General features: G+C 36.8%; 1 protein-coding gene across 8 annotated transcripts in view; it reads left to right on the forward strand.

Moving 5' to 3' along the window:
- L3MBTL4 (L3MBTL histone methyl-lysine binding protein 4) overlaps positions 1 to 25,024 on the forward strand; it is a 490,814-nt gene that overhangs the window by 374,006 nt on the left and 91,784 nt on the right. For all 8 annotated transcript variants that reach the window (XM_079109233.1, XM_079109226.1, XM_079109227.1 and 5 more), the window contains one exon: positions 11,399 to 11,469. In XM_079109233.1, coding sequence (XP_078965359.1) covers positions 11,399 to 11,469 — 71 coding nt within the window. The remainder of the gene's footprint in view (positions 1 to 11,398; positions 11,470 to 25,024) is intronic.

A 25,024-nucleotide genomic window follows, 5' to 3' on the forward strand; every position in this document is an offset into this window, starting at 1 on the left:
ATTCTCTGTACAGTTCTGAAAGATTCACCCATATCATGAAAACATCTTTATTCTTGTTCTTTCTTTTGGCACAGGGTGGTTTGTATCTGCTGAGTCATGTCAGGACTGCCTCTCATACCTGTCACTTGTCTTTGTCATATCTAATCCAGATTTACCTGATATGACTTCTTCCTCTGAATCACAACATCCTTTTGATCCTAAATATAAACTTATGCTTTTAAGTATCAGTTTTCATTTTCTATTTACATATATTTATTTGCCAAGGTATTACAAATATAACCTCATTTGATTTTTTTTAACCTAAATGAGCAAACAGTCTAAATAACATCTTGTGTTGAAAGCACTCCATTCTCTGTGCTGAGAAACACAGTAAATCAAACATTAACTAAATAGCTGGATCTAAGAAAGGCCAGATAGACTAGTAAGAAGTGTGCGTTTCCCACAGGCAGAAGGCAGTCATGTTCAAGGTCTCTAGGATCAAGACCCCACTTATGAGCTTTGAAGGGGCTGCTCCTTCTCCTAAGGCTAGAGCCAGTTTTTCTTTTCAGCACATAGGTGTGGAGTTTCCCTTGGAAAAATTTTCTGCCCTTTGTATTGGAACCTAGTAGGAGCGGAGCCCCTCCATTCCCAAGAAGCCAAGTTACCTCTTGGTTGAGAGAATTTGACTGGTAGGATACACTTTTCACATGGATTTTACATTCTTGACTGTGATTTTTTTTTCCATGCAAATGTTGTTTTAGAACACTCAGGTGACATTTCATTTTTATTAAATAGCTTGTTTGGTTTTGCTGGCTCTGCACCCAACTGCAGCTTAGCCTCCTCTCTGTTGCATGGTCTATTTCCTATGGATACACATTCCTCTCTATTTTTGTATCTGTAACTTGCATTTTATTATTTGGTACACACCCACTCCTCTTGTTGAAACTTCACAGGGTCTAGTTGTTCTTTACTGCCTGTTCACACCCACACTGTTTACAACTTAAGAAGTTGAGAGCATGTACTTCCTTTCTATTTCCCAGCTGGGGGAGAAATGTTCCCTCCTCTCCTCCATCCCTCCCTCCGTCCTTCCCTTCCTTCCTTTCTTTCCTCCCCTCCCCCCCCCACCTTCCTTTCCCCTCTCCTCCCCTCCCCTCCTGTCCCCTCTCCTCCCCTCTCCTCCCCTCCTCTCCCCTCCTCTCCTCTCCTCTCCATTGAGGTTACTTATTCCAAAGTCGTAGAGACCAGTACTACTACCTGCCTTCGTTCTTTTTGCTGTATTCTGTTGCATTTTTTTCCACATAAAAACCCAGTCAGTCTCTCTTATAAATATTTTAGATGTTCATACTCAATGTCAAAAAAAAAAAATGTCAAAAAAAAGAGACTAAGCAGATCTTTGAACTGCTGTTAAAAAAAAAAAAATTACACTGTCATGTTGTCTCAGAGGTTAGCTAAGTTCTTTCTGGCAAAATCTTTTTTTCCCATCTTACTCATCTTAGAAATTGCCCCCTTTCAATATATAGTTTATGTGCCTTACCATTTTTGAGGAGGCTCTGCACTGAAATATATTAGGTACATATAATTACTACAGGTAAAAAGAAAGTGGAGAATGTCAGCTAACAACTGAGCCAAAAACTCAAAGCCCCTCCCATCTAATCCAATACTGTTTCATGCACAAAAGGAACACTGTGAGCAGCTGAAGCCGGGCGGCAGGCACAGCTCACATCCTGAATCCTTTGGCTTTCAAATCTCAAGACCAATGCAATCCCTGAACTACAGTGGTTGTCCACTTTTTTTCTGACCAGCTGTCTTGATAATGTTTAGATACATAGTATTAACAATCTCAGCCCAAGCCCTCTTTCTACCCCATCTCCATGACATTGTGTTCATGCCCTTGAATTCCAGAGGAAGAAAGAAATCAAGGGAATCAACAGGGATGTTACATAGACTGACCATGTGCAGATAAGATCTGTTTCAGCCTTCCTCACAGTTTTCCTCCTAGGACTTCTCTGAAACTACCATTCCTCCATCCCAAATCGTTCTCTTGAAATCACAAGATATCAAATAGAGAGGAAGGAGAACATTTAAATCCCATTTAGGATAAAGAAACTGTGGTATATATATACAATGGAATACTACTCTGCCATGAAGAATGATAGAATTATGGCATTTGCAGGCAAATGGATGAAATTGGAGAATATCATGCTAAGTGAGATAAGCCAATCTCAAAAAACTAAAGGACGAGTGATCTCGCTGATAAGCGAATGAGGACATATAATGGGGGGTGGGAGGGGTTAGTGTTAGGGTTAGGGTTAGGTTTAGGGTTAGGGATAAGGAGGGTGGTAAGAATGGAGGAAGGAAGGACTGTATAGAGGGAAAAGAGGGGTGGGAGGGGTGGGGGGGAAGGGAAAAAAATAACAGAATGAATCAAACAACATTACCCTATGTAAATTTATGATTACACAAATGGTATGCCTTGATTCCATGTACAAATAGAGAAACAACATGTATCCCATTTGTTTACAATAAAAAATAAATAAAAAAATAAATCCCATTTAAATCCCATCCCTTCTCACCTGCATGTTGAGGCAAGGTCATTTTTACCTGGCTTCTTTCATGGGACGAGGGAGGGGTTTACGTTGGTAACAATTAGCATTACACATTCGTCCTTCCCCAGGCTCTGGACAGCCTTCAGTAATCTCTTGTATAAGCAATACTTGTCAAGTTAGAATCTCCAGAATTCTTATAATTCAAGTGCAAAATATAACTATCTTTTTAAACATTCTTCCACAACCAATTAGGCATCGCCTGGCCATTTAGAGAATTTTGTCTTTTCCTTACTGCATCACAGTTTTGTGATTATTTTTAAAAGGTCTATTTGCTCTCATTTTAATATTTGCAGAAGCCTATTGTTAACACACTTCTGGGTTCCACTGCATGATTTACTAGTGGAAATAGTCTACTTGCATTCACATTTTAAGTAGAGAGTCATGCTTTAAATTTGAGTAGATTATTTACTACTAGATGTTAGAAGATTTGCCTTCAAAATAATCAGATATTTGTGGTATGTTAATTTTCAGGAGTCACAATGGGTCATAATTTTTGAATATATATATATATATGTATTTGTATATTTATTTATTTTTCTTTGTGTTTCTAAAGTGAATAGTAGTATATTCATGTGCATTAAATGGAGGCAAATGGCATTCCACCTAAGTTTCTTCCTTTGGGCCTGAACTCCACAGGGGAAAACATATGTCATGTGTGTGACAGTTTATAGTTTGCACATTTTCTTTGGAGTTTCCCATAATCTTGTGATTTAGGCAAAACAGGTGTTTTCGACCTCATAGCAGTGCCATTTATAGGGGAGGAAACAAGGACCCATATGTTGCGGATTTGAAACCCAAACATTGGTTTCCTGATTAAATCCAGCGTATTCCATACAATAAACAATGCAATACAATTTCCATACAATTCATACAGACATTTCAATGGTAATAAATGCTGACTAATAATATCATATACTTCCATTGAGCTAAACAATTTATATAGATCCTCTTGTTAATTTTATTTCACCCTTATGACAGCCTATGTGTGGCAAGTTTTCTCATTATAATCTTAAAGTGAAGGCACCTGAACATTCAGAGAGGTTAGGCAAAATGTCCAAGGTCACATAGATAGCCAGGAGAAAGTTGGGATTTGAATGCAGAATTACCAGACTCTAAACCCTACACGAATTTCAACTATACCAGCCTAACAGAAGCATGGTTTAAAGGCTTTGAAAAGACCTGACTGGATTTCTATTTAGGCTACTTTTTAATTCTGTGTAGAATTCTCAGGGTCATCTTATAACACATGTATTTCTCATTTTTTGAAAATAGAACTACTGAAGGGGAAGAATGTTACCATGTTTTCCCCAAAGTGTTTATTCTTATTTATTCCATATGTAATATAAAATTTTTCACCTTCTATCTGCAATGAGAATAACATTATAGTCATTAAAACATTTTCATCATCAAGAAAATTACCCTGGAATGTAACTGCCCCCTTTATTATCCATTAGCTCTTTCCTCAGACCTGAGAAGGACATTTTTTTCCAGGCTTTTCACACCCACCTAAGTGTTCTTTAATAACCTCTTTTGCCTCCTCAAAGCAGTGTTCAATATAGTTTTCAAATTCATAGCACCACTGTTGGCTAAAATATCTGTCATTCTCAGTCAGTACTATTAAGAAAACCTAAGAAAATGCCTAGGAAAGCTCACTAGTTTTCCCCAATGCCTGATGTATTGTAAATTTTATGCACTTCATGAAGGCCTATGTTGGTAATAGAAATGGCTGGAGGAAATTATGGTAATCAGAAGGAATGCCATGTAGTGGAATCATCCTTTAATGATTCTGATAATAAATTGCACTGCCGTGAGCTAACTAGTTTATTTCCACTATTCAAATTATCAGCAGCATAAATACCTTCGGTGAGAGCCATTCTCAGAGTTATGACAGAGTTAGGTGGCTCTTCCACTTATTAACCTTCCAAGTAAGTAAATGGGTTTTCTTTAATCCATCAGACTTTTCTCTCACTTCTTCCCACATATATTCTCTGCTCCTGGCATGCAAGTCTGCCCAGTGTCCCTATCTGTCAACGTCTGAAGTGTTGTTTCTTTCTGGCACTTAAACTTTTGTTCCCATCCTGAATACGTCATTTACCCTGCCTGCAGCTTCTCCCTTCCCCAAGGCTCATCTCTGTCTGGACAGTTTCTAAGCTGTTCCCACCTATCTAAGCTTCTTGAGGATAGAGATTATATTTTACATGTCTATGTGTTTCTAACCTATAATATAAAGCCTGACACTTATTAGGAACTCAGCAAACCAACTAGATTTTGAACAACCAGCCACGATGTGTCAAAACAATGGTTGGCCCCGGGATGCGGAATCAAGGAAGAGGGAGCCCCACCCTGCCCTCAGCTCTCCTCTGTCCTCCCTGTCTGTGCTGCACACTGATGGCTTATTTGTGTGTGTGTGTCTTCATGTATCACTTCATCACTTGGCTTTGTGTGTGTACCTTCTTTTCTCAAAAGGATTGTAGGCTGCCAAAGGGAGGAATCACTTTCTTTATAGTTTTTTGTTTTTAGACATTGTAGGTTCTTAATATGTGTCTTATGTTATTTGATTTAATTATAGGCATTCATTTTCCTCATAGAGTCTCAGTTGCTTCATCTGTAAAATGGACATGAATGCAAGGCTTATATGATTTTGAATATAGGTACATATATATATGCATATATATGTATATATAGAGAATCAAAATAATAGTTCCAGATTTTTTTATTATTCTTATAAAACTATTTATTTATTTAGCTATGCTGAGGGTTGAAACCCAGGGCCTCATACATGCTAGGCAAGCAGTCTCACACTGAACTGCATTCTCTAGACTCCCAAATTATTGAATTTGACCCCCTAAAGTTGTTGATTTCAAAATATGGAAATTAGGCCAGTTCTGTGTATAACATGCATCTTAGTACCGAACATAGGAATTTAGACCTTTATTTATTTAGTCTGAGTTAATAGTTGGTTTCATAAGCAGATTAAACCCTTCGATCAAATACGTAGTGATGAAAACACCAAGACACCCCCAAATCCTTCTATGATTAGAGGGCCTTGTGGCTGGACAGGAAAGCCCATGACCATTCAGAGAAGGGCTCTCCCACCTTTACCTCCAGCGGGACTTCAAGGAGCCTCTGGGCAGGTGTGCCAACATAAGAGTCTTACAATGGCAAAGGACTGAAGAGTTCAGTCCAACTTCTTCAACGTGGAAATGAGACCAAAGGCAAAGAGTCAAGTTCCTTCATGAACAGTGTTGGTGGCAACTCGGTTCTGTGACTCCCAGGTCACAGCTCTGCTTGCTGTTCCAGACCACTGCCCACCCCGACATTAAGACCATGTCAGAACAGAATTGACTTTGGCACTTGGAGAACTGAATAACTCTGAGCATTTCTGAAATTAGAGATATTCATTTACTCGACTTTTAGCTATTGAATGGAAAGGTCCTACTCCAAACTCTAGTGATACAGCAGTGAATAAAACAGGCAAAACCCCATTCTTACCTTTTCTTAGTAATAGGAAAGTTACCGAGGCTTGCAAGTATTAGGGCAAGGATCGGAACTCAGGCAGGATGGCCTTTGTCCTATGGATTTGACAGAGGCCATGTTGATTTACTCCCTGCATCAGCACTCACTCAGCAACCAGCTCAGAAGCCTGGAACCCATGCTACTGAAAGACCTAGCCCTAATTGGGTTCCACCTGCTGGGGAGTCTCCAGCACCTTTGCTATTGTCTCATATTTCCTAAACAAACTTATAGTTCTGCTAAAACTTTATAAATTAACTGACATGTGCCTTAATAAGATCTTAAAAATATTTTTTAAAGCTAATTCTTATAAGGCACTTTATAATTTATTGTGTATCTCTGGATTTCTGGAATCCTGCCTTGGACAGGCTCTTAGTAATTAAATTCTGCAGAACATTGTGTCCTAAAATTTCCATGGTTCCTTGCAAAAGGAAATATTAGTGCTCCTACACCAAAGAAAAACAAAATTTTGCTGCCTAGGCACCAACAGGCATTTTTTTTATCATCTACATACTTAACCAGCTTCAAAATAATTATTTCCCATTCATGGTTAATAGTAAAGTGGGACATTTAACATGATTTTTTTCTCATTACTAAAATGATGCTTGTTTATTATAGGAAAATTAGAAAATGTGAATGAATAAAAAGAAAAAAATTAAAACATTAATAATATCCAGACCTTTTCTATAAAACAGCATAACTTGGAAGCTTGTAAAAATATAAGAAAATGCCCTTGTTAATAATTCAAGAAATATTCAGGTTTTTAAAAACTTAATTTCTCATTTGTTACTTTACACTTTGGTGATAGGAGCTGAGGTTACTGGTGTCAACAGGTTGTCACACATTCTCAACACCTCCTCAGTGGCCATGTCTACCTGTGGACATGTAGATATACTTTAGTTCTTTTTAAAAAAAATTATCATTTTTTGTTAATCTGCAACCTGTTACTTGAATTTAACAATGAATCATGGATCCATTGCCATATTAATTTGCCATATTAATACAATATTTCGTGGAGCCAATGCCTTATTTTTAACAACATATTATGTACTATTGTATGGAATACCTTACTTCATTTAACCCATTCCCCTATTGACAAGTGGTTTCCAATATTTTTTCTTATGCATAATGCCAAGGAAACCTTTTTATATGTATATCATTATTTATGGATGCTTTCTACTGCCATATTTTTCAATATTTAATTAGTTCTTAGGTACAAACTAAGCATATTTTATTAGTTCTTTAGATAAATAGACTCAGCTCATTGGACCATTTTGCTGTACTGTAGATTAAAACCTGTGTATATCCAAATATACAGGCACACATGGAGACATAGAGAGCTGTTGCAGTTCTCATCAGTGGTCCCCAGCTCCACTCCCCATCTCCTCACATGACACGCCCCATCACTTCTCCTCTCCTAACACTTCACAGGATAATGCCCTGCACTTGGGGGCCCCTCTCCATTTTCTGCAGGGAACCTTGTTTTGAAGCCTGCTTCATATCCCACCCCTGAAAGCTTTTCTAATCTCTCCACCTTACATGCAGAAGACCCCCCTCTTGCTCTCTGATCCAACCTTCTTCACCTCTCTGTGACAACCCTTTTCTTGTTCTGCCTCCTATGAAGTGTGATAGAACACACATCTGAATCCCCTGATAAATGAGGAGTCTTTCAGTGGTAAAATTCATCTCAGCTGAAAGCAAATTGTCGGCATGAAAATCTTACAGTATGTTGATTAGACTTGAAGAATTTACCCCCAAATTAAAGAGAGTCAGAGCCCAGTTTTTGCCTCTTGAGTCTGATTATAAGCTAGAACCAAACAATTATTAGGACAATATTTAGAAAAGATAAAACACACATGCAGTACATGTATTTTGACATTATGGACTTTTCCTATACTTCCAGGACAAGGGTTAGTAAACTTTTCCTATAAAGAGCCACATAGTAAATATTTTAGGTTTTGTCAGCCATAAGATCGCTGTTGTAACTACTGAGCTTAGTTATTGTTGTGAAAGCAGTCATAGACACAAGTGAAGGAATGAACTAGTAACGGTGTTCTAGTACAACACTTTTGCCAAAGTGCAAGGGGCAGGATTTGACTTGTGGCCTATCATTTCCTCATGTTCCAGGAGGTGTCTAGGTCCGGATAGATTTAGTTTCAGATTTCAGTTCTTCTACTCACTTTTTACCTTTGGGCAAGCTCCTTAACCTCTCTGTCTTTTTCAGTGCAGAGTAAGATTGATCTTATTTTCATGGTAGGCATCTAGTTTATGGGTCTGGCACTTAATGAGCACTGAGTACTAGCCACTAATACTGCCTTGACTGGAAGTAGCAAATGTATGGAGTTATCAAAACAGTGAATGGCAGACTACTGGGTGATTGTGGCAGGTTTCACCTCTCAGTCACTTAAAATCCTTTAGGGAATGAATCTGGCATAGACAGATACACACACACACACACACACACACACAAACAGGAGTTTCTGACTCTTGCTGCAACAACAGCAAACCTACTAATGAAAGATTTTGAAGATTATTTAGGGTGCCTGGATCTATGATTATATAAAAGGTACAGGCCAGGCTTTAGGAAAAATTATTGGTTAAGTATATACCTGGAGATTATACCTGGAGATTTACATGGAGATTTAGGCCTTTTTAGATAAAACACAAAAAAAGATTCATCTTTGGCACTCTTCTGGTCTTTGTCATTTCCAAACCTTTCTACAGACTGTGTACAGCAGATCCTTTCAAGATGCAAACGCTCTGGTGGCCTTTCTGCTGCCCATGAGATCCAGTTCAAACAAGCATAGCAGGCGAGGTCCTCTGCAGCACAGTTCTTACCTTATTCTGTCAACTGCACCTTTCCTTGCACGATGCAGGCGCTTCATCAAAAAAACTGATTTGTGTATCAGATCCCTAAAACACCTCTCTCCTCCTGTTTTCCTTATGTTTATTCTAGTCCAGTTTCTTCTTTCTCCCCAATTCTCCATAATCCTCCCCTCATCCTCTGCAGAGTGCCAAACTGTGTTCTCCCCTTGATCTCCAAGAGCAGTCCTGACTGTCCCTTTCTTTTGCTCTGCCTGTGACTACTCCTCCATGTCTATTGTAAATAGCAGCAAGCCCTACAGTACTGAAAGATCACATGCAGAACAGAAGCAAGCCTGGGTTTTTTAGTTCAGAAACTCGGCTTTATATCCTGGCTACACCATCAATGCTCTGTGTGCCTGATGTGGACCAAGTTCACTAATACTTCTGAACCTCAGTTTCTGTATTTATAAAACAAGAGTACTATCCCTACCTTTTAGAGTTTTTGTGAGAATGATCTGAGGTTAAGCTAAATGGAGAGGCTGGGAGTCCTTGGAAAGTACCTGTTTCACAGGAGTTTTCCCTCAGGACTTGGCATGGCATTATCTCCATAGCAATGTAGTAATTTGAAAGCAAGAGTATACTAAAGTGTAACCTGTGATTAATTGTGGTGCCTAGCATTTTTAAAAAGAACTCAATAAACTTATTTGATTTATTTTAAAATTATTTTTTTAAGTCCTCATCAGTGTATGTAAGGAAGCTTTATTTTTTAATTTTGTAACATGGATTAAGATCTTCATTAGCAGATTGCAGAGGGATTCTTTGAGATGGTTTGAAAATCAGTTATAAAATTTGTAGAACTGAGGGAAAATTACCCAAAGATTTGCCAAAAAGAAGTAAGCAGAACTAAAACCATTCTTCTTTTTTTCATCTTCTTTGCAAAACGGCTCTGCTGAGCTACATAGCACAGGGTTGTGCCTCCCTCCATCATCCCATGTTGACTAGCTTTCTCCACCAGATACTTACTCCTTCAGGTTAAGCCCTCTCCTTGCAGATCACATGCTTTTCTGCAAGAATGTAAACAAATCCTGATGATATATATGGATTATGAGAAAATATAATGAAAAATATACATATTGAAAATAATATTCCACACATTTTTATGCATATCCTTAATGCATAAAATATTTTTACACTGTTTTTCAATATCTAGTTCAGTAATTGCTCAGAACAACCCAATAAAGCAAGTGCTGTCTCCCTTTTGCAGATTGGAAGCTAAGACTATGAGTATTTAAAGGTCCACTTGGGATCACAAATGTAGGACCTGGGTCCTGGCTATGAACCCAGGTCTTCCCATTGCTGGCATGTTGTCCCTCCTTTGTACCACAGGTGGTTAGCTACCTTGGAACTAAGCTCTACAGCAGCTTAGTTCACACAGGTGAACTAAGGTTCCACAACACACGTTGTGGAACCTGTGTGGCCCAAAGATGCAGCTTCTAAAGAGATCCTTTCTCAGTTTTAATCATCTTGATAAAAGTCCTGAGAATTAAGAGATAACTAATAAATCAAATGTAATTATGCCATGACATGCATGGTTATATGAATAGCGATAAAATTACCTTCATTATGTATAAGTCATTTAGGTTTCTACCTAGGTTTTTGGCAATGATTTCAGAAGAATCAGTTTCTTCATCCGAAACAGAAACTGAAATGTTCTTTCATGAGCATTTCAAAGACTTGTTAGTGAGGATAAAATGAAAGAGTAAGTATAATAAGAAAATATATGTGCAAAGCGAAGTATTGTGATCTTATTAAACTTTTAAACATATACAGAAAAATTAATTGCATCAAGTTCTATCTACCTATAATTAATTAGTAGGTAATTAGCATCCCTGGAAAAGTTTCATTTTAAAAACTTCCATATTCATTATGAAGAATGAGCTTCAAGTTTTAATAAAGCTCCATGATGAAAGAGTTACAAAATCAGCCCTTACTGCATAGTGCAACATTTTAAAAGTTAATTAATTCTCTGACATTCAGCAATGTAACTAAATTACTTTATATAGTTGTTTGAGCACAATGTCTGTAATCTTCTGATTAAAATAGTAAGTGTCAAAATCATCAGTAGCAATTATTATTTACCCATCTACCACCCTGTCACCCACTGTCCCATCTTCCTCAGACTTTGAAAAGATTCTTTTCCAGGGAGTTGTAGAAACTTTTTGTTATAATAGAATGTGGGGGGAAAGGAGACTTTTAAGTTTCAGGTTTCATAGACTTCCTGAACAAAAGTATATATATTTTTTTTAAATCTTAAACTGAGAAAAAAAAAAAAAAAAAAAAAAAGGAAAACCTTCTGGCAGGGCTCTGTGCAGCATAATACCTGCTAAGTCACTAGCATTTACCCTGTGGTTTTCATTTAAATTCGTGCTGCTATCATGATTTATTCGTACTTCACAGGATAATGAATCTAGATTTTATTTCTGTTCTTTGCCCAGACTTGTACAGCAGGCAAAGTGTTTGAAAATCAAAGGAAAAGAAGATATTGGCTTGGATAATCTCTTCAGAGGTAAAAACAAAAATACTAGCAAAAACACCGAATATACTTTTTGTTGTTTGGAATGTCTTATCTGTTTGACTGTTTGGCTTTATCATTCCATTAGAGAGTGGTGGAAAAAACTTGACCAGAAGTCAGAAGACTTGTTCTAGTTCCTACCCTGCAAGTACTAAGGTCCGTCACTTCACAGCCCTAAACCTTAATTTTCACATTTTTAAAAGTATAAAGACTAGACTGTCATCTTTATCATCTCCACTCAGCCTGGGATAGATCTAAACCTGCTGAAGTCGTGGAGGGGAGTCAGGAGTGTCCCACTGCGTTTGATAAGTTGGATGACTAGAGACGGTGTCTCATTAGTAAGACAGGAAAGAAATTATTTGAAAAACCTTAACCATCAGAGTTGAGAAATTTGTTAGTGTGTAGGAAAAAGAAATGCATGTTTTAATTCCATTTTTTTTTTTTTAACCCATGAAGACTCAATGTAGAAAGAATTCTGAGCTAGGTTCCATGGTAACAAACTAAGAAATGAGTTTTCCCTTGGTTGTGTTATTTTAGTGTCAATATTTTGATCTGGTCAGACGAAAATATTGGTCATTTGTAATTAGTATCCCATGTCTCCAGCCACAGTAGTTCTATAAATTTGTCTCTCCCAGAACACAGTGAGATTTATTTATCTTCTAGAAGAAAGGAAATTTGTGAGATTTCTGCTGACTTGAGCAGAAGTGCACCAAATTAGCACAATTGGTTAGCCCTGCAGTTTGTGTCCAGTACAATTACCTGTTCAACTTTTCTATAGAAGAAAAGAGCATGCTTGGCCATTGTTGAACAAAAGGGTTATGAGGACTATAAGCAGTGCTAACCTGCTCATTTCAGTTGGAGAAAGATGAATTTGGGGGTTGGAAGGCCTCTTGATTTTATCCCAGCCACAAAGAGTGAGGGTCTTTTCCTCAGAAAATGAAGGTCAGGTAAATTATTTGTCTGTCATCTTGCATCTTCATATTTTTCCCTCATCAGAAGAGTTTCTAAACCATATAACCAGAGCTGAAGCTTGCTTTAAATAAATAACTGGTATTTTAGAAACTCCTCCATACAAATGTTCTCATCCATTTTACCAAGTCTTCATTCTGTAAGCAACATGTTTTGGATTCACATACGGAGCCTTAAAAAAAAAGTGTCGGTGTTTTAATTCATATTTTGACACTTTTGAAAATTTCTCCACAGAGTAATTATGTATATGTTCTTGTTAAAACAGATACACAGTTTTGTAGTTCACATAGTAAAAGTAGTAATGAGGATCATCCTGACTAAAATAGAAAATATCACTAGCAAAATGCATTTGCATAATGTGAAAGATGAAATCTCTTACAGCTTGTTCAGTATGCACTTGTTCTTTTCTGCATCACTTGTAAAAAGTTTATGTCCATATGCTTTTATTTATTCATGCATTCACTGTGTGCTTTAATTTAAACATTTCAGTTTCCTCATAGTGGAGGTCAGTGGTAAAAGATATGCTATCAGAAAACGTGCAGGGGAACACATGAGTTAGGTACCTGTGGGCCCCTAATGCCCTGCAGTGGGAAATAACATGGGGCTGTCTTTGCATGGAAATGTACATGCAGTACTCATAGCTCCAGCTTTCTCAGTTTAGCCTCTCACCCAGAGCAGTTCTTCCTATATCAGACTGATTCCCATTATGATAGTTAAGATCATTTGTCCTGGTTCTAACCTGGGTGAGACAAAACAACAAGAATCGGTGTTGCTAATGTGATATTAAATGATTACTTAACATTACCCTTTTATTTTTAAGCCTGTTAATCTAAGCATAATTTTAAAGTCCTTATCGTTTTTCCTTTTTGTTTTTGCTCTGGGCATAAATTTGAATGAACACTTTTTTTTTTTTTTTTTTTTTTTTGCGGTACTGGGAATTGAACCCAGGGCCTTAGCACTCTACCAACTGAGCTACATTCCCAGCCCAAGTCTTTATTTTTTTTTTTTAAATAAAAATGAACTAAAATTTGTTCTCTGTTTCTCCCATAACAGGAAATTTTATACGCTGCATTTGTAGAGATTGGGTACACAAAATGTATGTGGATTCTGATTTTTATATCTTAGACATGTTTTCAAATTTTACTTGTAACCATCTTTATTTCCTAAAGCATTTTATATACAATAGACACACTTGGTATATATAATGAAAAAATTTAAAGCTACCTTTCTATTTTCAAGCATGATTCTCAGATTCAACATTCTTTTTCCATAATAATGTCTAAAAATAAGATCAGTAACAAAAATATAAAGTTACTTTCTAACAATACAAGTTTGTTGAGGAAGCACAGTTATCTTAAAAGGATGTTTGGTATTGAAATTGACAGGTGTGAAGCTGGAGTTTGTCTTACTAATCTACAGTTTACAGGTAAGCTTCAGGAAGGTGCCACCCAAAGGACTAGTGGTACTTTTCCTTTATGCCTTTTGTTAGGTAAAATCATGCATGAGCAACATTACTGGTCCCTTCTCCAGGATGGAATTGGACATCTGGGCAGTAGCCTCTCAGGTTTTTACCTTTGCAGAGAATGGGACAAAACTGCTCCTTTAGTACAGTTGAGTGTGGATAATTAGAGTGCATTTACACTAATGCTAAGGGACTTGCTCATCTGTGCACTTTCTGCCCTGCAGCGTGCCTGAGAGCTAAAGCAGCCAAGACCCAGCCCCTTGAACAGAGGTCACTGTCTGGGCTCCCTCATTGCACCATACTAGGGGACCTCTTTGTAATTTTGGAAATTTCAGCTAGAAAGTTGTTGCTTTTTTAACATATTTATTTATTGGTCTTAAATATGTAACTGATACTCATTTTTAATCCCTAATTTTCCTAAGTTTAAAAATGTAAAGAGGTAAATATTGTTAATGAATCCTTCATAAATCCATTTTAGATATAATAATTCACATTTTGATTTTTTCAACTGATAAAGAATTATATTTGGTGATTTTTAGTTAGCTTTGTTTCCCCACTTATTGATACATTATATTTAGTTTCCTAAGTCAGCTCAGATTCATCTGCCAGATTCTTTCTTTTTTTAGTAAAAAGTTTTAACTGAGTACACAAGAGATCACACCCCCTTAATCACCACTGGGTCAGGAAGCAGAACTGACCCAATGCTGAACACATGCACTCCCCTGACCTCCTCCTGACTGGTAACCACTGTTCTGACTTCACTCACTACCAGTTATTTTTGCCCCATTTGAACATTTTTATACATGGAACAATAGTCTGTATACTCTGATATGTTTAACTTATTTTGCTGATGTATTTGTCCGATCCATTCAAATCATGGTTTGCTTATTCTCACTGCTCATTAAGTTTTATGAAAAAACAATTTATCCATTTCAGTGTTTAGTATCTTCAGTTTTGCATTCTTGCCTTTGGTGCCACCAGGAACATTCTGATTTGTGATTTGGTGGGTATGTGTATGCATTTCTGTGGAGTAAATGTCAGTGAGTGGAGTATCTGGGTAAGTTCAACTTCACAAGTTGCTGTCAAATGTTTTTACAAAATGGTCTTTCAGCACTCACACCAGCATAGGACAGAAATTGTGCTCCACATCCTTGTCAGCACAGATTTTTGTCAGTCTCTAGCCATTCTTTTGACATTTCCCTAAGGCCCAGTGAGCCTTGTACACATTTTCTGAGTTTGCTGGCCATTGAGTATCTGAGTTTGTGAAGAATCCCCCCATTTGTCTTTTAGGTTGTCTTCTTCTTATTGATATGTAGGGCTTCTTTTGGGTTGATGAGTTCAATATTGGTAGATACCTTGCAGATATCTTCTCCAGCCTCTTACTTGCCTTTTCACTCTCTTAATGATGCCTTATGGCAAATACAAATTCCAGTTTTCAATGTAGTTCATCATTCCTTCCTGTTTTGGTTAGCACTTTTAGCATCCTGTTTAATTTAATTTTTTTCCTGCTATTCAATGTTCGTGAAGATGTTCTGCTATTTTTCATTTTAAAATCTTTACTTTTTATCTTTCATATCTAGATCTGGAATGGACCTGGAACCTATTTTTTACATGGTTTAACATAGGGTTCAAAATTCACTTTCTCTGTGAATAGTCAGGTGACCCAGCACCAAGTATTAAGAAGTTCTTTCTTCCACCTAATAGGTGGTTGTATCAGTTTTTCATAAATCAGGTTATCTATTTATGTGTGGATCTGTTTCTGAATTCTGTTTTGTTTCATTGGGTTTATTTGATTATTCTTTTGTCAATACCAAACTTAGTTAATTATCACAGATTTATATAATAACTCCTGATCTAAGAATGTCACTTTTCAATTTTGTTCTTTATTATATTGTCATATTTTTGTCCCTTTACATTTCTAATTAACTTAACCATTTATAACACACACACACACACACACATACACACACACCATACAACTTACTCTGACTTTAATTAGAAACAGTGAATTAATACACCAATTTCAGGTAAGTTGGCACCTTCTAAGTCATGAATGTGGTAAATTCTTCATTAATTTTCAATAAAGTTAGGCAGTTTCCCTGAGCGAGCATCTCCACTACAATAATAATTATAATATTGAATTGAATTGATGTCATGATAGCAAGGCTGTCTTTGTCTCATCCTCAGTTTCAGAAGGAAAGCATTTTCATTCTTGTTTAATAAGTATGACATTCGATGTAGTTTTTGTAATGCCCTTCAGTAGACTGAAGAAATTGCCTCCACTTCTAATTTGCTGGTTTGCTATTTTTATAATTTCATTGATGAATGTTGAATTTTATCAAATGCTCTTTTCTGCTCCAATTGAAATAATCATATAATTTTTCTCTTTTATTCTGATAATGTGGTGAATTTTATTATAATGATTCTTAAGTTTTTTTTGTTGAAATATACCATAAGTAAGGAAAAATGTTCAAATTACACTTTTATTAATTAAAAAAATGAACATCCATATGGCACTCAGATCAAGAAATAAAGCCAGTAATTTGGGTTTTTTTGCGTGTTTGTTTGGTTGCTTGAGTGTTTTTGTTGTTGTTGTTGTTGTTGTTGTTGTTGTTGTTTTTGGTACTGAGAATTATGGTAAAGGGGTCCTTTACCATTGACCTATATCCTCAGGGCTTTTAATTTTTTAATTTTGAGTCAGGGTCTTGCCTGGTTGCTGAGGCTGGCCTTGAACTTACAATCTTCAGCCTCTGAAGTTGCTGAGATTTCAGGTGTGCACTATCTCACCCTTAATTTAGGTAGTTCTTGTTTTGCCTGCCTCCAATATGCATGCATTTCAGTTGTTTTGATTTTGTAAAATAACATCAATCCTTCAACAGCACAGTTCAGATTTCAGTTACCAAGGTGTGCTAACTGTGAGTGATTACATGAAGTAGTAGCTCTACATAAATAGTAGATTTCATCCTGACCAGTGACCAGTGACATCACTTCTTTCAAAGTCTTTTGGTGTTTGGTGACAGCCCATCTGTTAGTTCACATGCTGACAGCAAGTCGTGTAGTTGTGTTGCCTGTTTGTCTCCCTGTGATAAATCCACATGGTATTTTATGAAGTTACATGATTCAAAATGGAATTGGTCAACAAATGTGAAAGTACAGCAAAGAAAGGAAGTGATAACACTGGAACTGCAATTCTAACCAAATGTAAATGGATTTATAGAAAAGTAGCCAGCCAATGAAATGCTGAACCTGCCACCATTTTAAGACTGTGGATGTACTGTCAGGAACTTTAGTGAAGGCAAACCCATTGGCATCAACAAGGAATGTGGTTGTGAAAAAGAGGATAAAGACATCTCATAGGACGTGATCGTGGCAAGAAACACATGCTTTATTTAGTGTTTTAATTTTGTAAATCACAGTGTACACTATTTTAAATTTTGCCTAAATATTTATGATTGTTGGTGAGAGAGTTAATGTTTTAACCAAAATTTGTAAAAGTCATGGAAGAAAATCACAATTTTTTCAATTTCTTATTAAACTCAGTTTGCATGGTTTCAGCTTGCAAATTTTATAGCCACATACTACCATGCTATTTGAGCACTGTCTTTGTTTTATTAAGGACTTTCTTAAAAAATGTTCATAGGAGAAATTGGTCTGTAATTTTTTTTTATTTTAAGGTAATCATGTGTCAATTTTATAGGTGCAATGACCTCATAACTCAGTTGTGTAGTATTTTTCCATTCCACAAGGAGTTATTTCATGACATTTGTTTTTTAACTATTTAGATGAATTCACCAGAAAAGTTATTTGAGCCTGTAAATTTTTTCATAGGAAGAGTTTTCATCCATATTTAATTTCTCTAATAAATTGAGGGCTCAGATTTTTAAAATTTCTCTTTGTATTAGTTTTTCTAGGAATTTATTTCATTTAAATTTTCAAATGTTACTATAAAGTTATTCATAGTATCTTCTGATGAGCTTTTTAGTGCGTGTAAATTCTGAAGTCATGTCCCATCTCATTCCTGAATAGTTCTCTTGTGAACAAACTCACATGCTCAGTCTCCCTCTGTTTCTTTCCTCTCTCTCTGTCTTTGCCTCTTTCCTGATTAATCTGGCTAGAGATTTGTCATCTTTTCAATGAACCAGCTTTTAGCTGCGTTGATTTTCTCTACTGTATACTTATTTTCTCTTTTATTAGTTTTGCTGTTTAATTTTTGCCTTCCTTTCTTCCATGGCATATGGGTTTAATTTGTTTTTGTTTTTCTGACTTCTTTAAGTGTTTCTTAGATCTTCTGTTTTTAATGTGCTTTAATATATGTACTTGAAGCTACTGGTGTTAGCCTAAGCATAGCTTTGCCTACGTTGTGTAAGTTTCAGTTTGTCAAATTTCTTAATCATTTAATTCAAAATATTTTCTCATATAGATTGTGATTTCCTCTCATATCTATGGGTTGAAGTATACTATTTCCTTTCCAAATAGTTGGGTACTTTCATATCTTCTCAATAATGTCTAGCTTTATTCCACTGCAGATAGAGAACATATTCTGAACAGTAAATTAACAAAGTTATCATGTTGTTAGATATTTTTTCTCCTCACTGATTTTTCTTTCTTTGCTCCCTTTATTCTTTGGGTTCCTGAAGAAATAGGTTTAAATCCTCTACTGTGACTGTGACATCTTTCTCCTTTTATATTTGTATTTTATGCTATATTATTAGACTCATGTAAAGTTAAAATAGTTTGTATCCCCAATTAACTGTCATCATTTTGAAATACAACTCTTTATTTCTCTTATGGTTTCTTAAGTTTAATTTTCATTTGTCTGATATTAATATTGCTATGTGAGTTTTCTTTAGGTTAGTGTTTGGATATGATATCTTTTCCCCTCCTTTTATATCTTCCTTATATCTAAATGTCTCTTATAAATGGCATACAACTTTTACTTTTAAATCCAACCTGTTGATACTAGTCTTTTAATTGGAATATTTAATATATTGACATTAAATGTTATTAATCTTGGATTATGGCTACCTTCTTAATTATTTTCTATTTTTCTCAATAGGTTATATTCAAATGTATAATTTTTGCTTTTTTAGCAAAATTTATTTTATTAAACCATTTCTCCTGACCTGGCCTTGTTGGTTGAACATTTCTAATATTCTTTTAGTGGCGGGCTAATCCACTGCAATAAACATTTTGCATAGGATAATTTTTCTTCTGTCTGAAAAACTCCTATATTTCTGTTAGTTTCCTCCAGCTTTTTTTTTTTTATGTAAACAAATGGGATACATGCTGTTTCTCTGTTTGTACATGGAGTAAAGGCATACCATTTGTGTAATCATAAATTTACATAGGGTAATGTTGTTTGATTCATTCTGTTATTTTTCCCTTCCCACACCTCTCCCAGACCTCTTTTCCCTCTACACGGTCCTTCCTTCCTCCATTCTTGTCCCCCTCCCACCCACGTTATGTGTCATCATCCACTTACCAGCGAGATCATTTGTCCTTTGGTTTTTTGACATTGGCCTATCTCACTTAGCATGATATTCTCCAATTTCATTCATTTGCCTGCAAATGCCATAATTTTATCATTCTTCATGGTGGAGTAATATTCCATTGTGTGTGTATGTGTGTGTGTGTGTATATATATTATATATATATACACATATATATATATATATATATATATATATCACAGTTTCTTTATCCATTCATCAGTTGAAGGGCATCTAGGTTGGTTCCACAGTCTGGCTATTGTGAATTGAGCAGCTATGAACATTGATGTGGCTGCATCTCTGTAGTATGCTGATTTTAAGTCCTTTGGGTATAGGCCGAGGAGTAGGATAGCTGGGTCAAATGGTGGTTCCATCCCAAGCTTTCTGAGGAATCTCCACACTGCTTTCCAGAGTGGCTGCACTAATTTGCAAACCCACCAGCAATGTATGAGTGTACCTTTTTCCCCACATCCTCGCCAACACCTATTGTTGCTTGTGTTCTTGATAATTGCCATTCTAATTGGGGTGAGATGGAATCTTAGGGTGGTTTTGATTTGCATTTATCTTATTACTAGAGATGGTGAACATTTTTTCATATGTTTGTTGATTACTTGTATATCTTCTTCTGTGAAGTGTCTGTTCATTTCCTTAACCCATTGATTGGATTATTTGTACTCTTGGTGTAGAGTTTTTTTTAGTTCTTTATATATTCTGGAAATCAGTGCTCTATTTGAAGTATGAGTGGCAAAGATTTTCTCCCACTCTGTAGGCTCTCTCTTCACATTCCTGATAGTTTCCTTTGCTCAGAGAAAGTTTTTTAGTTTGAATACATCCCAGTTATTGATTCTTGCTTTTATTTCTTGTGCTATGGAGTCCTGTTAAGGAAGTCTGATCCTAGGCCAACATGTTGAAGATTAGGACCTACTTTTTCTTCTATAAGCTGAAGGGTCTCTGGTCTAATTCCGAGGTCCCTGATCCATTTCGAGTTGATTTTTGTGCAGGGTGAGAGATATGGGTTTAGTTTCATTCTGTTGCATATGGATTTCCAATTCTCCCAGCACCATTTGTTGAAGAGGCTATCTTTTCTCCATTGCATATTTTTGGCACCTTTGTCTAGTATGAGAAAATTGTATTTATTTGGGTTTGTGTGCACGTCCTCCAATCTGTACCATTGATCTACCTATTTTGGTACCAATACCATGCCCTTTTTTGTTACTGTTGCTTTGTAGTAGAGTTGAAGATCTGGTATTGCAATACCCCCTGCTTCACTCTTCCTGCTAAGAATTGCTTTAGCTATTCTGGGTTTCTTATCCTTCCAGATGAATTTCATAATTGCTTGCTCTATTTCTGTAAGGTATGTCATTGGAATTTCTAATTGGAATTGCATTGAATCTGTATAGCACTTTTGGTAGTATGGCCATTTTGACAATATTAATTCTTCCTATCCAAGAACATGGGAGATCTTTCCATCTTCTGAGAATTTCTTTAATTTCTTTCTTTAGTGTTGTATAGTTCTCATTGTAGAGGTCTTTTACCTCTTTTGTGAGATTGATTACCAAGTATTTTATTTTTTTCGAGGCTATCGTGTATGGGGTAGTTTTCCTAACTTCTCTTTCTGAAGATTCATTCCTTATGTATAAAAATGCATTAGATTTATGAGCATTGATCTTATATCCTGCTACTTTACTGAATTCACTTATGAGTTCTAAGAGTTTTCTGGTGGAATTTCCAGGTTCCTCTAAATATATAATCATGTCATCAGCGAACAGGGATAGTTTGAGTTCTTCTTTCCCAATTCGTATCCCTTTAATCTCTTTGGTTTGTCTAATTGCTCTGGCCAGAGTCTCAAGAACGATGTTGAATAGAAGTGGTGAAAGAGGGCATCCCTGCCTTGTTCCAGTTTTTAGGGGGAATGTTTTCAGTTTTACACCATTTAGAATGATATTAACCATGGGCTTAGCATAGATGGCCTTTACCATGTTAAGGAATGTTCCCACTATCCCTATTTTATCTAGTATTTTGAGCAAGAAGGGGTGCTGTATTTTATCAAATGCTTCTATCAAAATAATCATGTGATTTTTGCCTTTAATTTTGTTGATATGGTGAATGACATTTATCGATTTCCAGATGTTGAACCAACCCTGCATCCCTGGGATAAATCCCACTTGATCGTGGTGCACTATCTTTTTAATATATTTTTGTATGCAATTTGCTAAAATTTTGTTGAGAATTTTGCTGACGCCGTCCAGCAGAGTCAATTTGGTGCGGGAGACAAACGAGTAGCGAGGCTCTTGAATTCTGAGCGGTTTATTGTAGATTCTGGAAATCCGGGAACCCTGGCGCTCCAGAAGAGCCGGTTTATATCCCCTCCAGGAGGCGAAGGGTAGAGCTGACGCCAATTATGCGAAGATTAGGCGAGGAGCTAGATGTCCAAGCAGGCACGATTAGGAGCACTCAGGAACACGTGTGCATGCATTGGGTGTGTGGACTTAATTGAATACGGCCAATGACAAATCACCTGGGTGTGCTTATGTAAATCAACCCCTCAGCAGATGTGCTCAATTCACCATAGCCAGATTGTGGAACCAACCTAGATGCCCTTCAGTTGATGAATGGATAAAGAAACTGTGGCTATATATACAATGGAATATTACTCTGCCATGAAGAATGATAAAATTATGGCATTTGCAGGCAAATGGATGAAATTGGAGGATATCATGCTAAGTGAGATAAGCCAATCTCAAAAAACTAAAGGATGAATGATCTCGCTGATAAGCAGATGAGGACATATAATGGGGAGTAGGAGGGGTTAGCATTAGGGCTAGGGTTAGGTTTAGGGTTAGGGTTAAGGAGGGTGGTAAGAATGGAGGAAGGAAGGACTGTATAGAGGGAAAAGAGAGGTGGGAGGGGTGGGGGAAGGGAAAAAAATAACAGAATGAATCAAACAACATTGCCCTATGTAAGTTTATGATTTAAAAAAAAAAAACAAAAAAAAACAAAAAAAAAACCTTCTAGCTGGCTGCCAGATGCCATCTTGGCGTAGTCCATATGGCATAGCCCCCAGCATTTTGCGTGGATTTTCATTAAGGATATTGGTCTGAAATTTTCTTTCCTGCATGTATCTCTGTCTGGTTTAGGGGTCAGGGTGATATTGGCTTCAAAGAATGAATTTGGGAGGGTTTCCTCCTCTTCTATTTCATGGAATACTCTGAGGAGTATTGGAATGAGCTCTTCTTTAAAGGTTTTGTAGAACTCGGCTGAGAACCCATCTGGTCCCGGACTTTTCTTTGTTCGTAGGCTTTTGACGACTTCTTCTATTTCATTACTTGAAACTGATCTATTTATTGTGTATGTCCTCCTGGTTCAGTTTAGGTAATTCATATGTTCTAGAAACTTGTTGATGTCTTCGAGATTTTCTGTTTTGTTGGAGAATAGATTTTCAAAATAGCTTCTAATTACGTTTTGTATTTCACTCATGTCTGTTGTGATATTTCCTTGTTCATTCCGAATTTTAGTAATTTGAGTTTTCTCTTTTTCTCTTTGTTAGTATGGCTAAGGGTTTATCAATTTTGTTTATTTTTTCTAAGAACCAACTATTTATTTTGTCAATTTTTTGTATTGTTTCTTTTGTTTCAATTTTATTGATTTCAGCTCTGATTTTAACTATTTCCTGTCTTCTACTACTTTTGGTGTTGTTCTGTTCTTCTTTTTCTAGGGCTTTCAGCTGTAGTGTTAAGTCATTCATTTGTTGATTTTTTTCTTCTTTTGTTGAATGAGCTCCCTGAAATAAATCTTCCTCTAATACTGCTTTCATAGTGTCCCAGAGATTTTTATATGTTGTGTCCTTGTTCTTGTTCACTTCTAAGAATTTTTTTTATCTCCTTCCTGATGTCTTCTGTTGTCCATTCATCATATAATAGCATATTGTTTAATCTCCAGGTGTTGGAGAAGTTTCTGTTTTTCATTCTACCGTTGCTGATTTGCATCATTGTTTTTCATCTCTTCCTCATGGAATATTTTGCTGAGAATGTTCTGTAATGCCGGCCTTCTTTTTGTAAATTCCTTTAGCTTTTGTTTATCATGGAAGGATCTTATTTCGTCGTCAAATCTGAAAGTAAGTTTTGCTGGGTATAAGATGCTTGGTTGGCATCCATTTTCTTTCATGGCTTGGTAAATTTTGTTCCAGGCCCTTCTAGCTTTTAGGGTCTGGATTGAAAAATCTGCTGATATTCTTATTGCTTTCCCCCTGAATGTAATTTGATTCTTTTCTCTCGTGGCCTTTAAAATTCTGTCTTTATTTTGTATGTTAGGTATTTTCATAATAATGTGCCTTGGTGTGGGTCTGTTGTAATTTTGTGTATGTGGAGTCCTATAAGCCTCTTGAACTTGATTTTCCATTTCATTCTTCGGATTTGGGAAATTTTCTGATATTATTTCATTGAATAGATTATTCATTCCTTTGGTTTATTTCTTTAAGCCTTCCTCAATCCCAGTAAGTCTTAAATTTGGACTTTTCATGATATCCCATAATTCTTGTAGATTCTGTTTATGATTTCTTACCATCTTCTCTGTTTGATTGACTTTGTTTTCAAGATTAAATATTTTGTCTTCAATATCTGAGGTTCTGTCTTCCAGGTGTTCTATCTTATTGGTTATGCTTTCTATGGAGTTTTTAATTTGGTTTATTGTTTCCTTCATTTCAAGGATTTCCCTTTGGTTTTTTTGTTGTTGTTGTTTTTCAGTATCTCTAACTCTTTATTGAAATGATCTTTTGCTTCCCTTATTTGCTCTTTTAACTGGTGATTGATGTGATCATTTAATGCCTGCATTTGCTCTTTCATCTCATCATTCAGTGCCTGCATCTGCTCTTTCATCTACTAGTTTGCTTCCCTGATCCTTTTAATTATGTACATTCTGAACTCCCTTTCTGACATTTCTTGTGCCATGCTGTCATTGGGTTTTATTGAAATAGCATCTAGGTTTGTTTGGGACATTTTCTTCCCTTGTTTTCTCATATTGGCCAGATATCAGTGGGACTCTGAGATATTGCAGATTTCTTCTACTTGCTTATAGTGTCCCTATATATTTCCACTATATCACCTCCCAGCCTTCAGTAGACTGAAGTCTTGGAGGAACTTGATAATGCAGTGCTTCCGAAGAATGCTGCCCCTAGTCCACTGCTGGGTCCAGGGCTAGGGGCTAGCTCTGCGAGGGGACAACCTCTCACTGGGTGGGCCTGCTCCGAGAAGCTGCCTGCGGGCCGGGGTTCGCTGCTGGGTCCAGGGCTGGGGATTGGCTCTGTGCAGAAAAGCTCTCACTGGGTGGGCCTGCTTCGAGAAGCTGGCTGTGGACCAGGCCTGCCGCCGGAGCGAGCCAGCCTGCTCGGGAAAGACTCTCGATGCCCTGCCCTGCTCCAAGAAGCTGCCCACTGTCCCTGTCTGCTCCCCAGGCAGAGCTTCACCCAGCGGCTCTGTGTTGGTCAGAGTCTCTCAGTACCTCTCCTTCTTGAATCCTGAGTTCTGGAGCAACGGGAGATGCAGTCACCCTCTAGTCCGCCATCTTGGATCCTCCCATCTTTTTTTTTTTTAACTTTAGCATTTTGCAGGAGAGCAGCTACTATGCAACTTGA

Source organism: Sciurus vulgaris, assembly GCF_902686455.1.
Source record: "Sciurus vulgaris genome assembly, chromosome: 13".
Classification (NCBI taxonomy): Eukaryota; Metazoa; Chordata; class Mammalia; order Rodentia; family Sciuridae; genus Sciurus; species Sciurus vulgaris.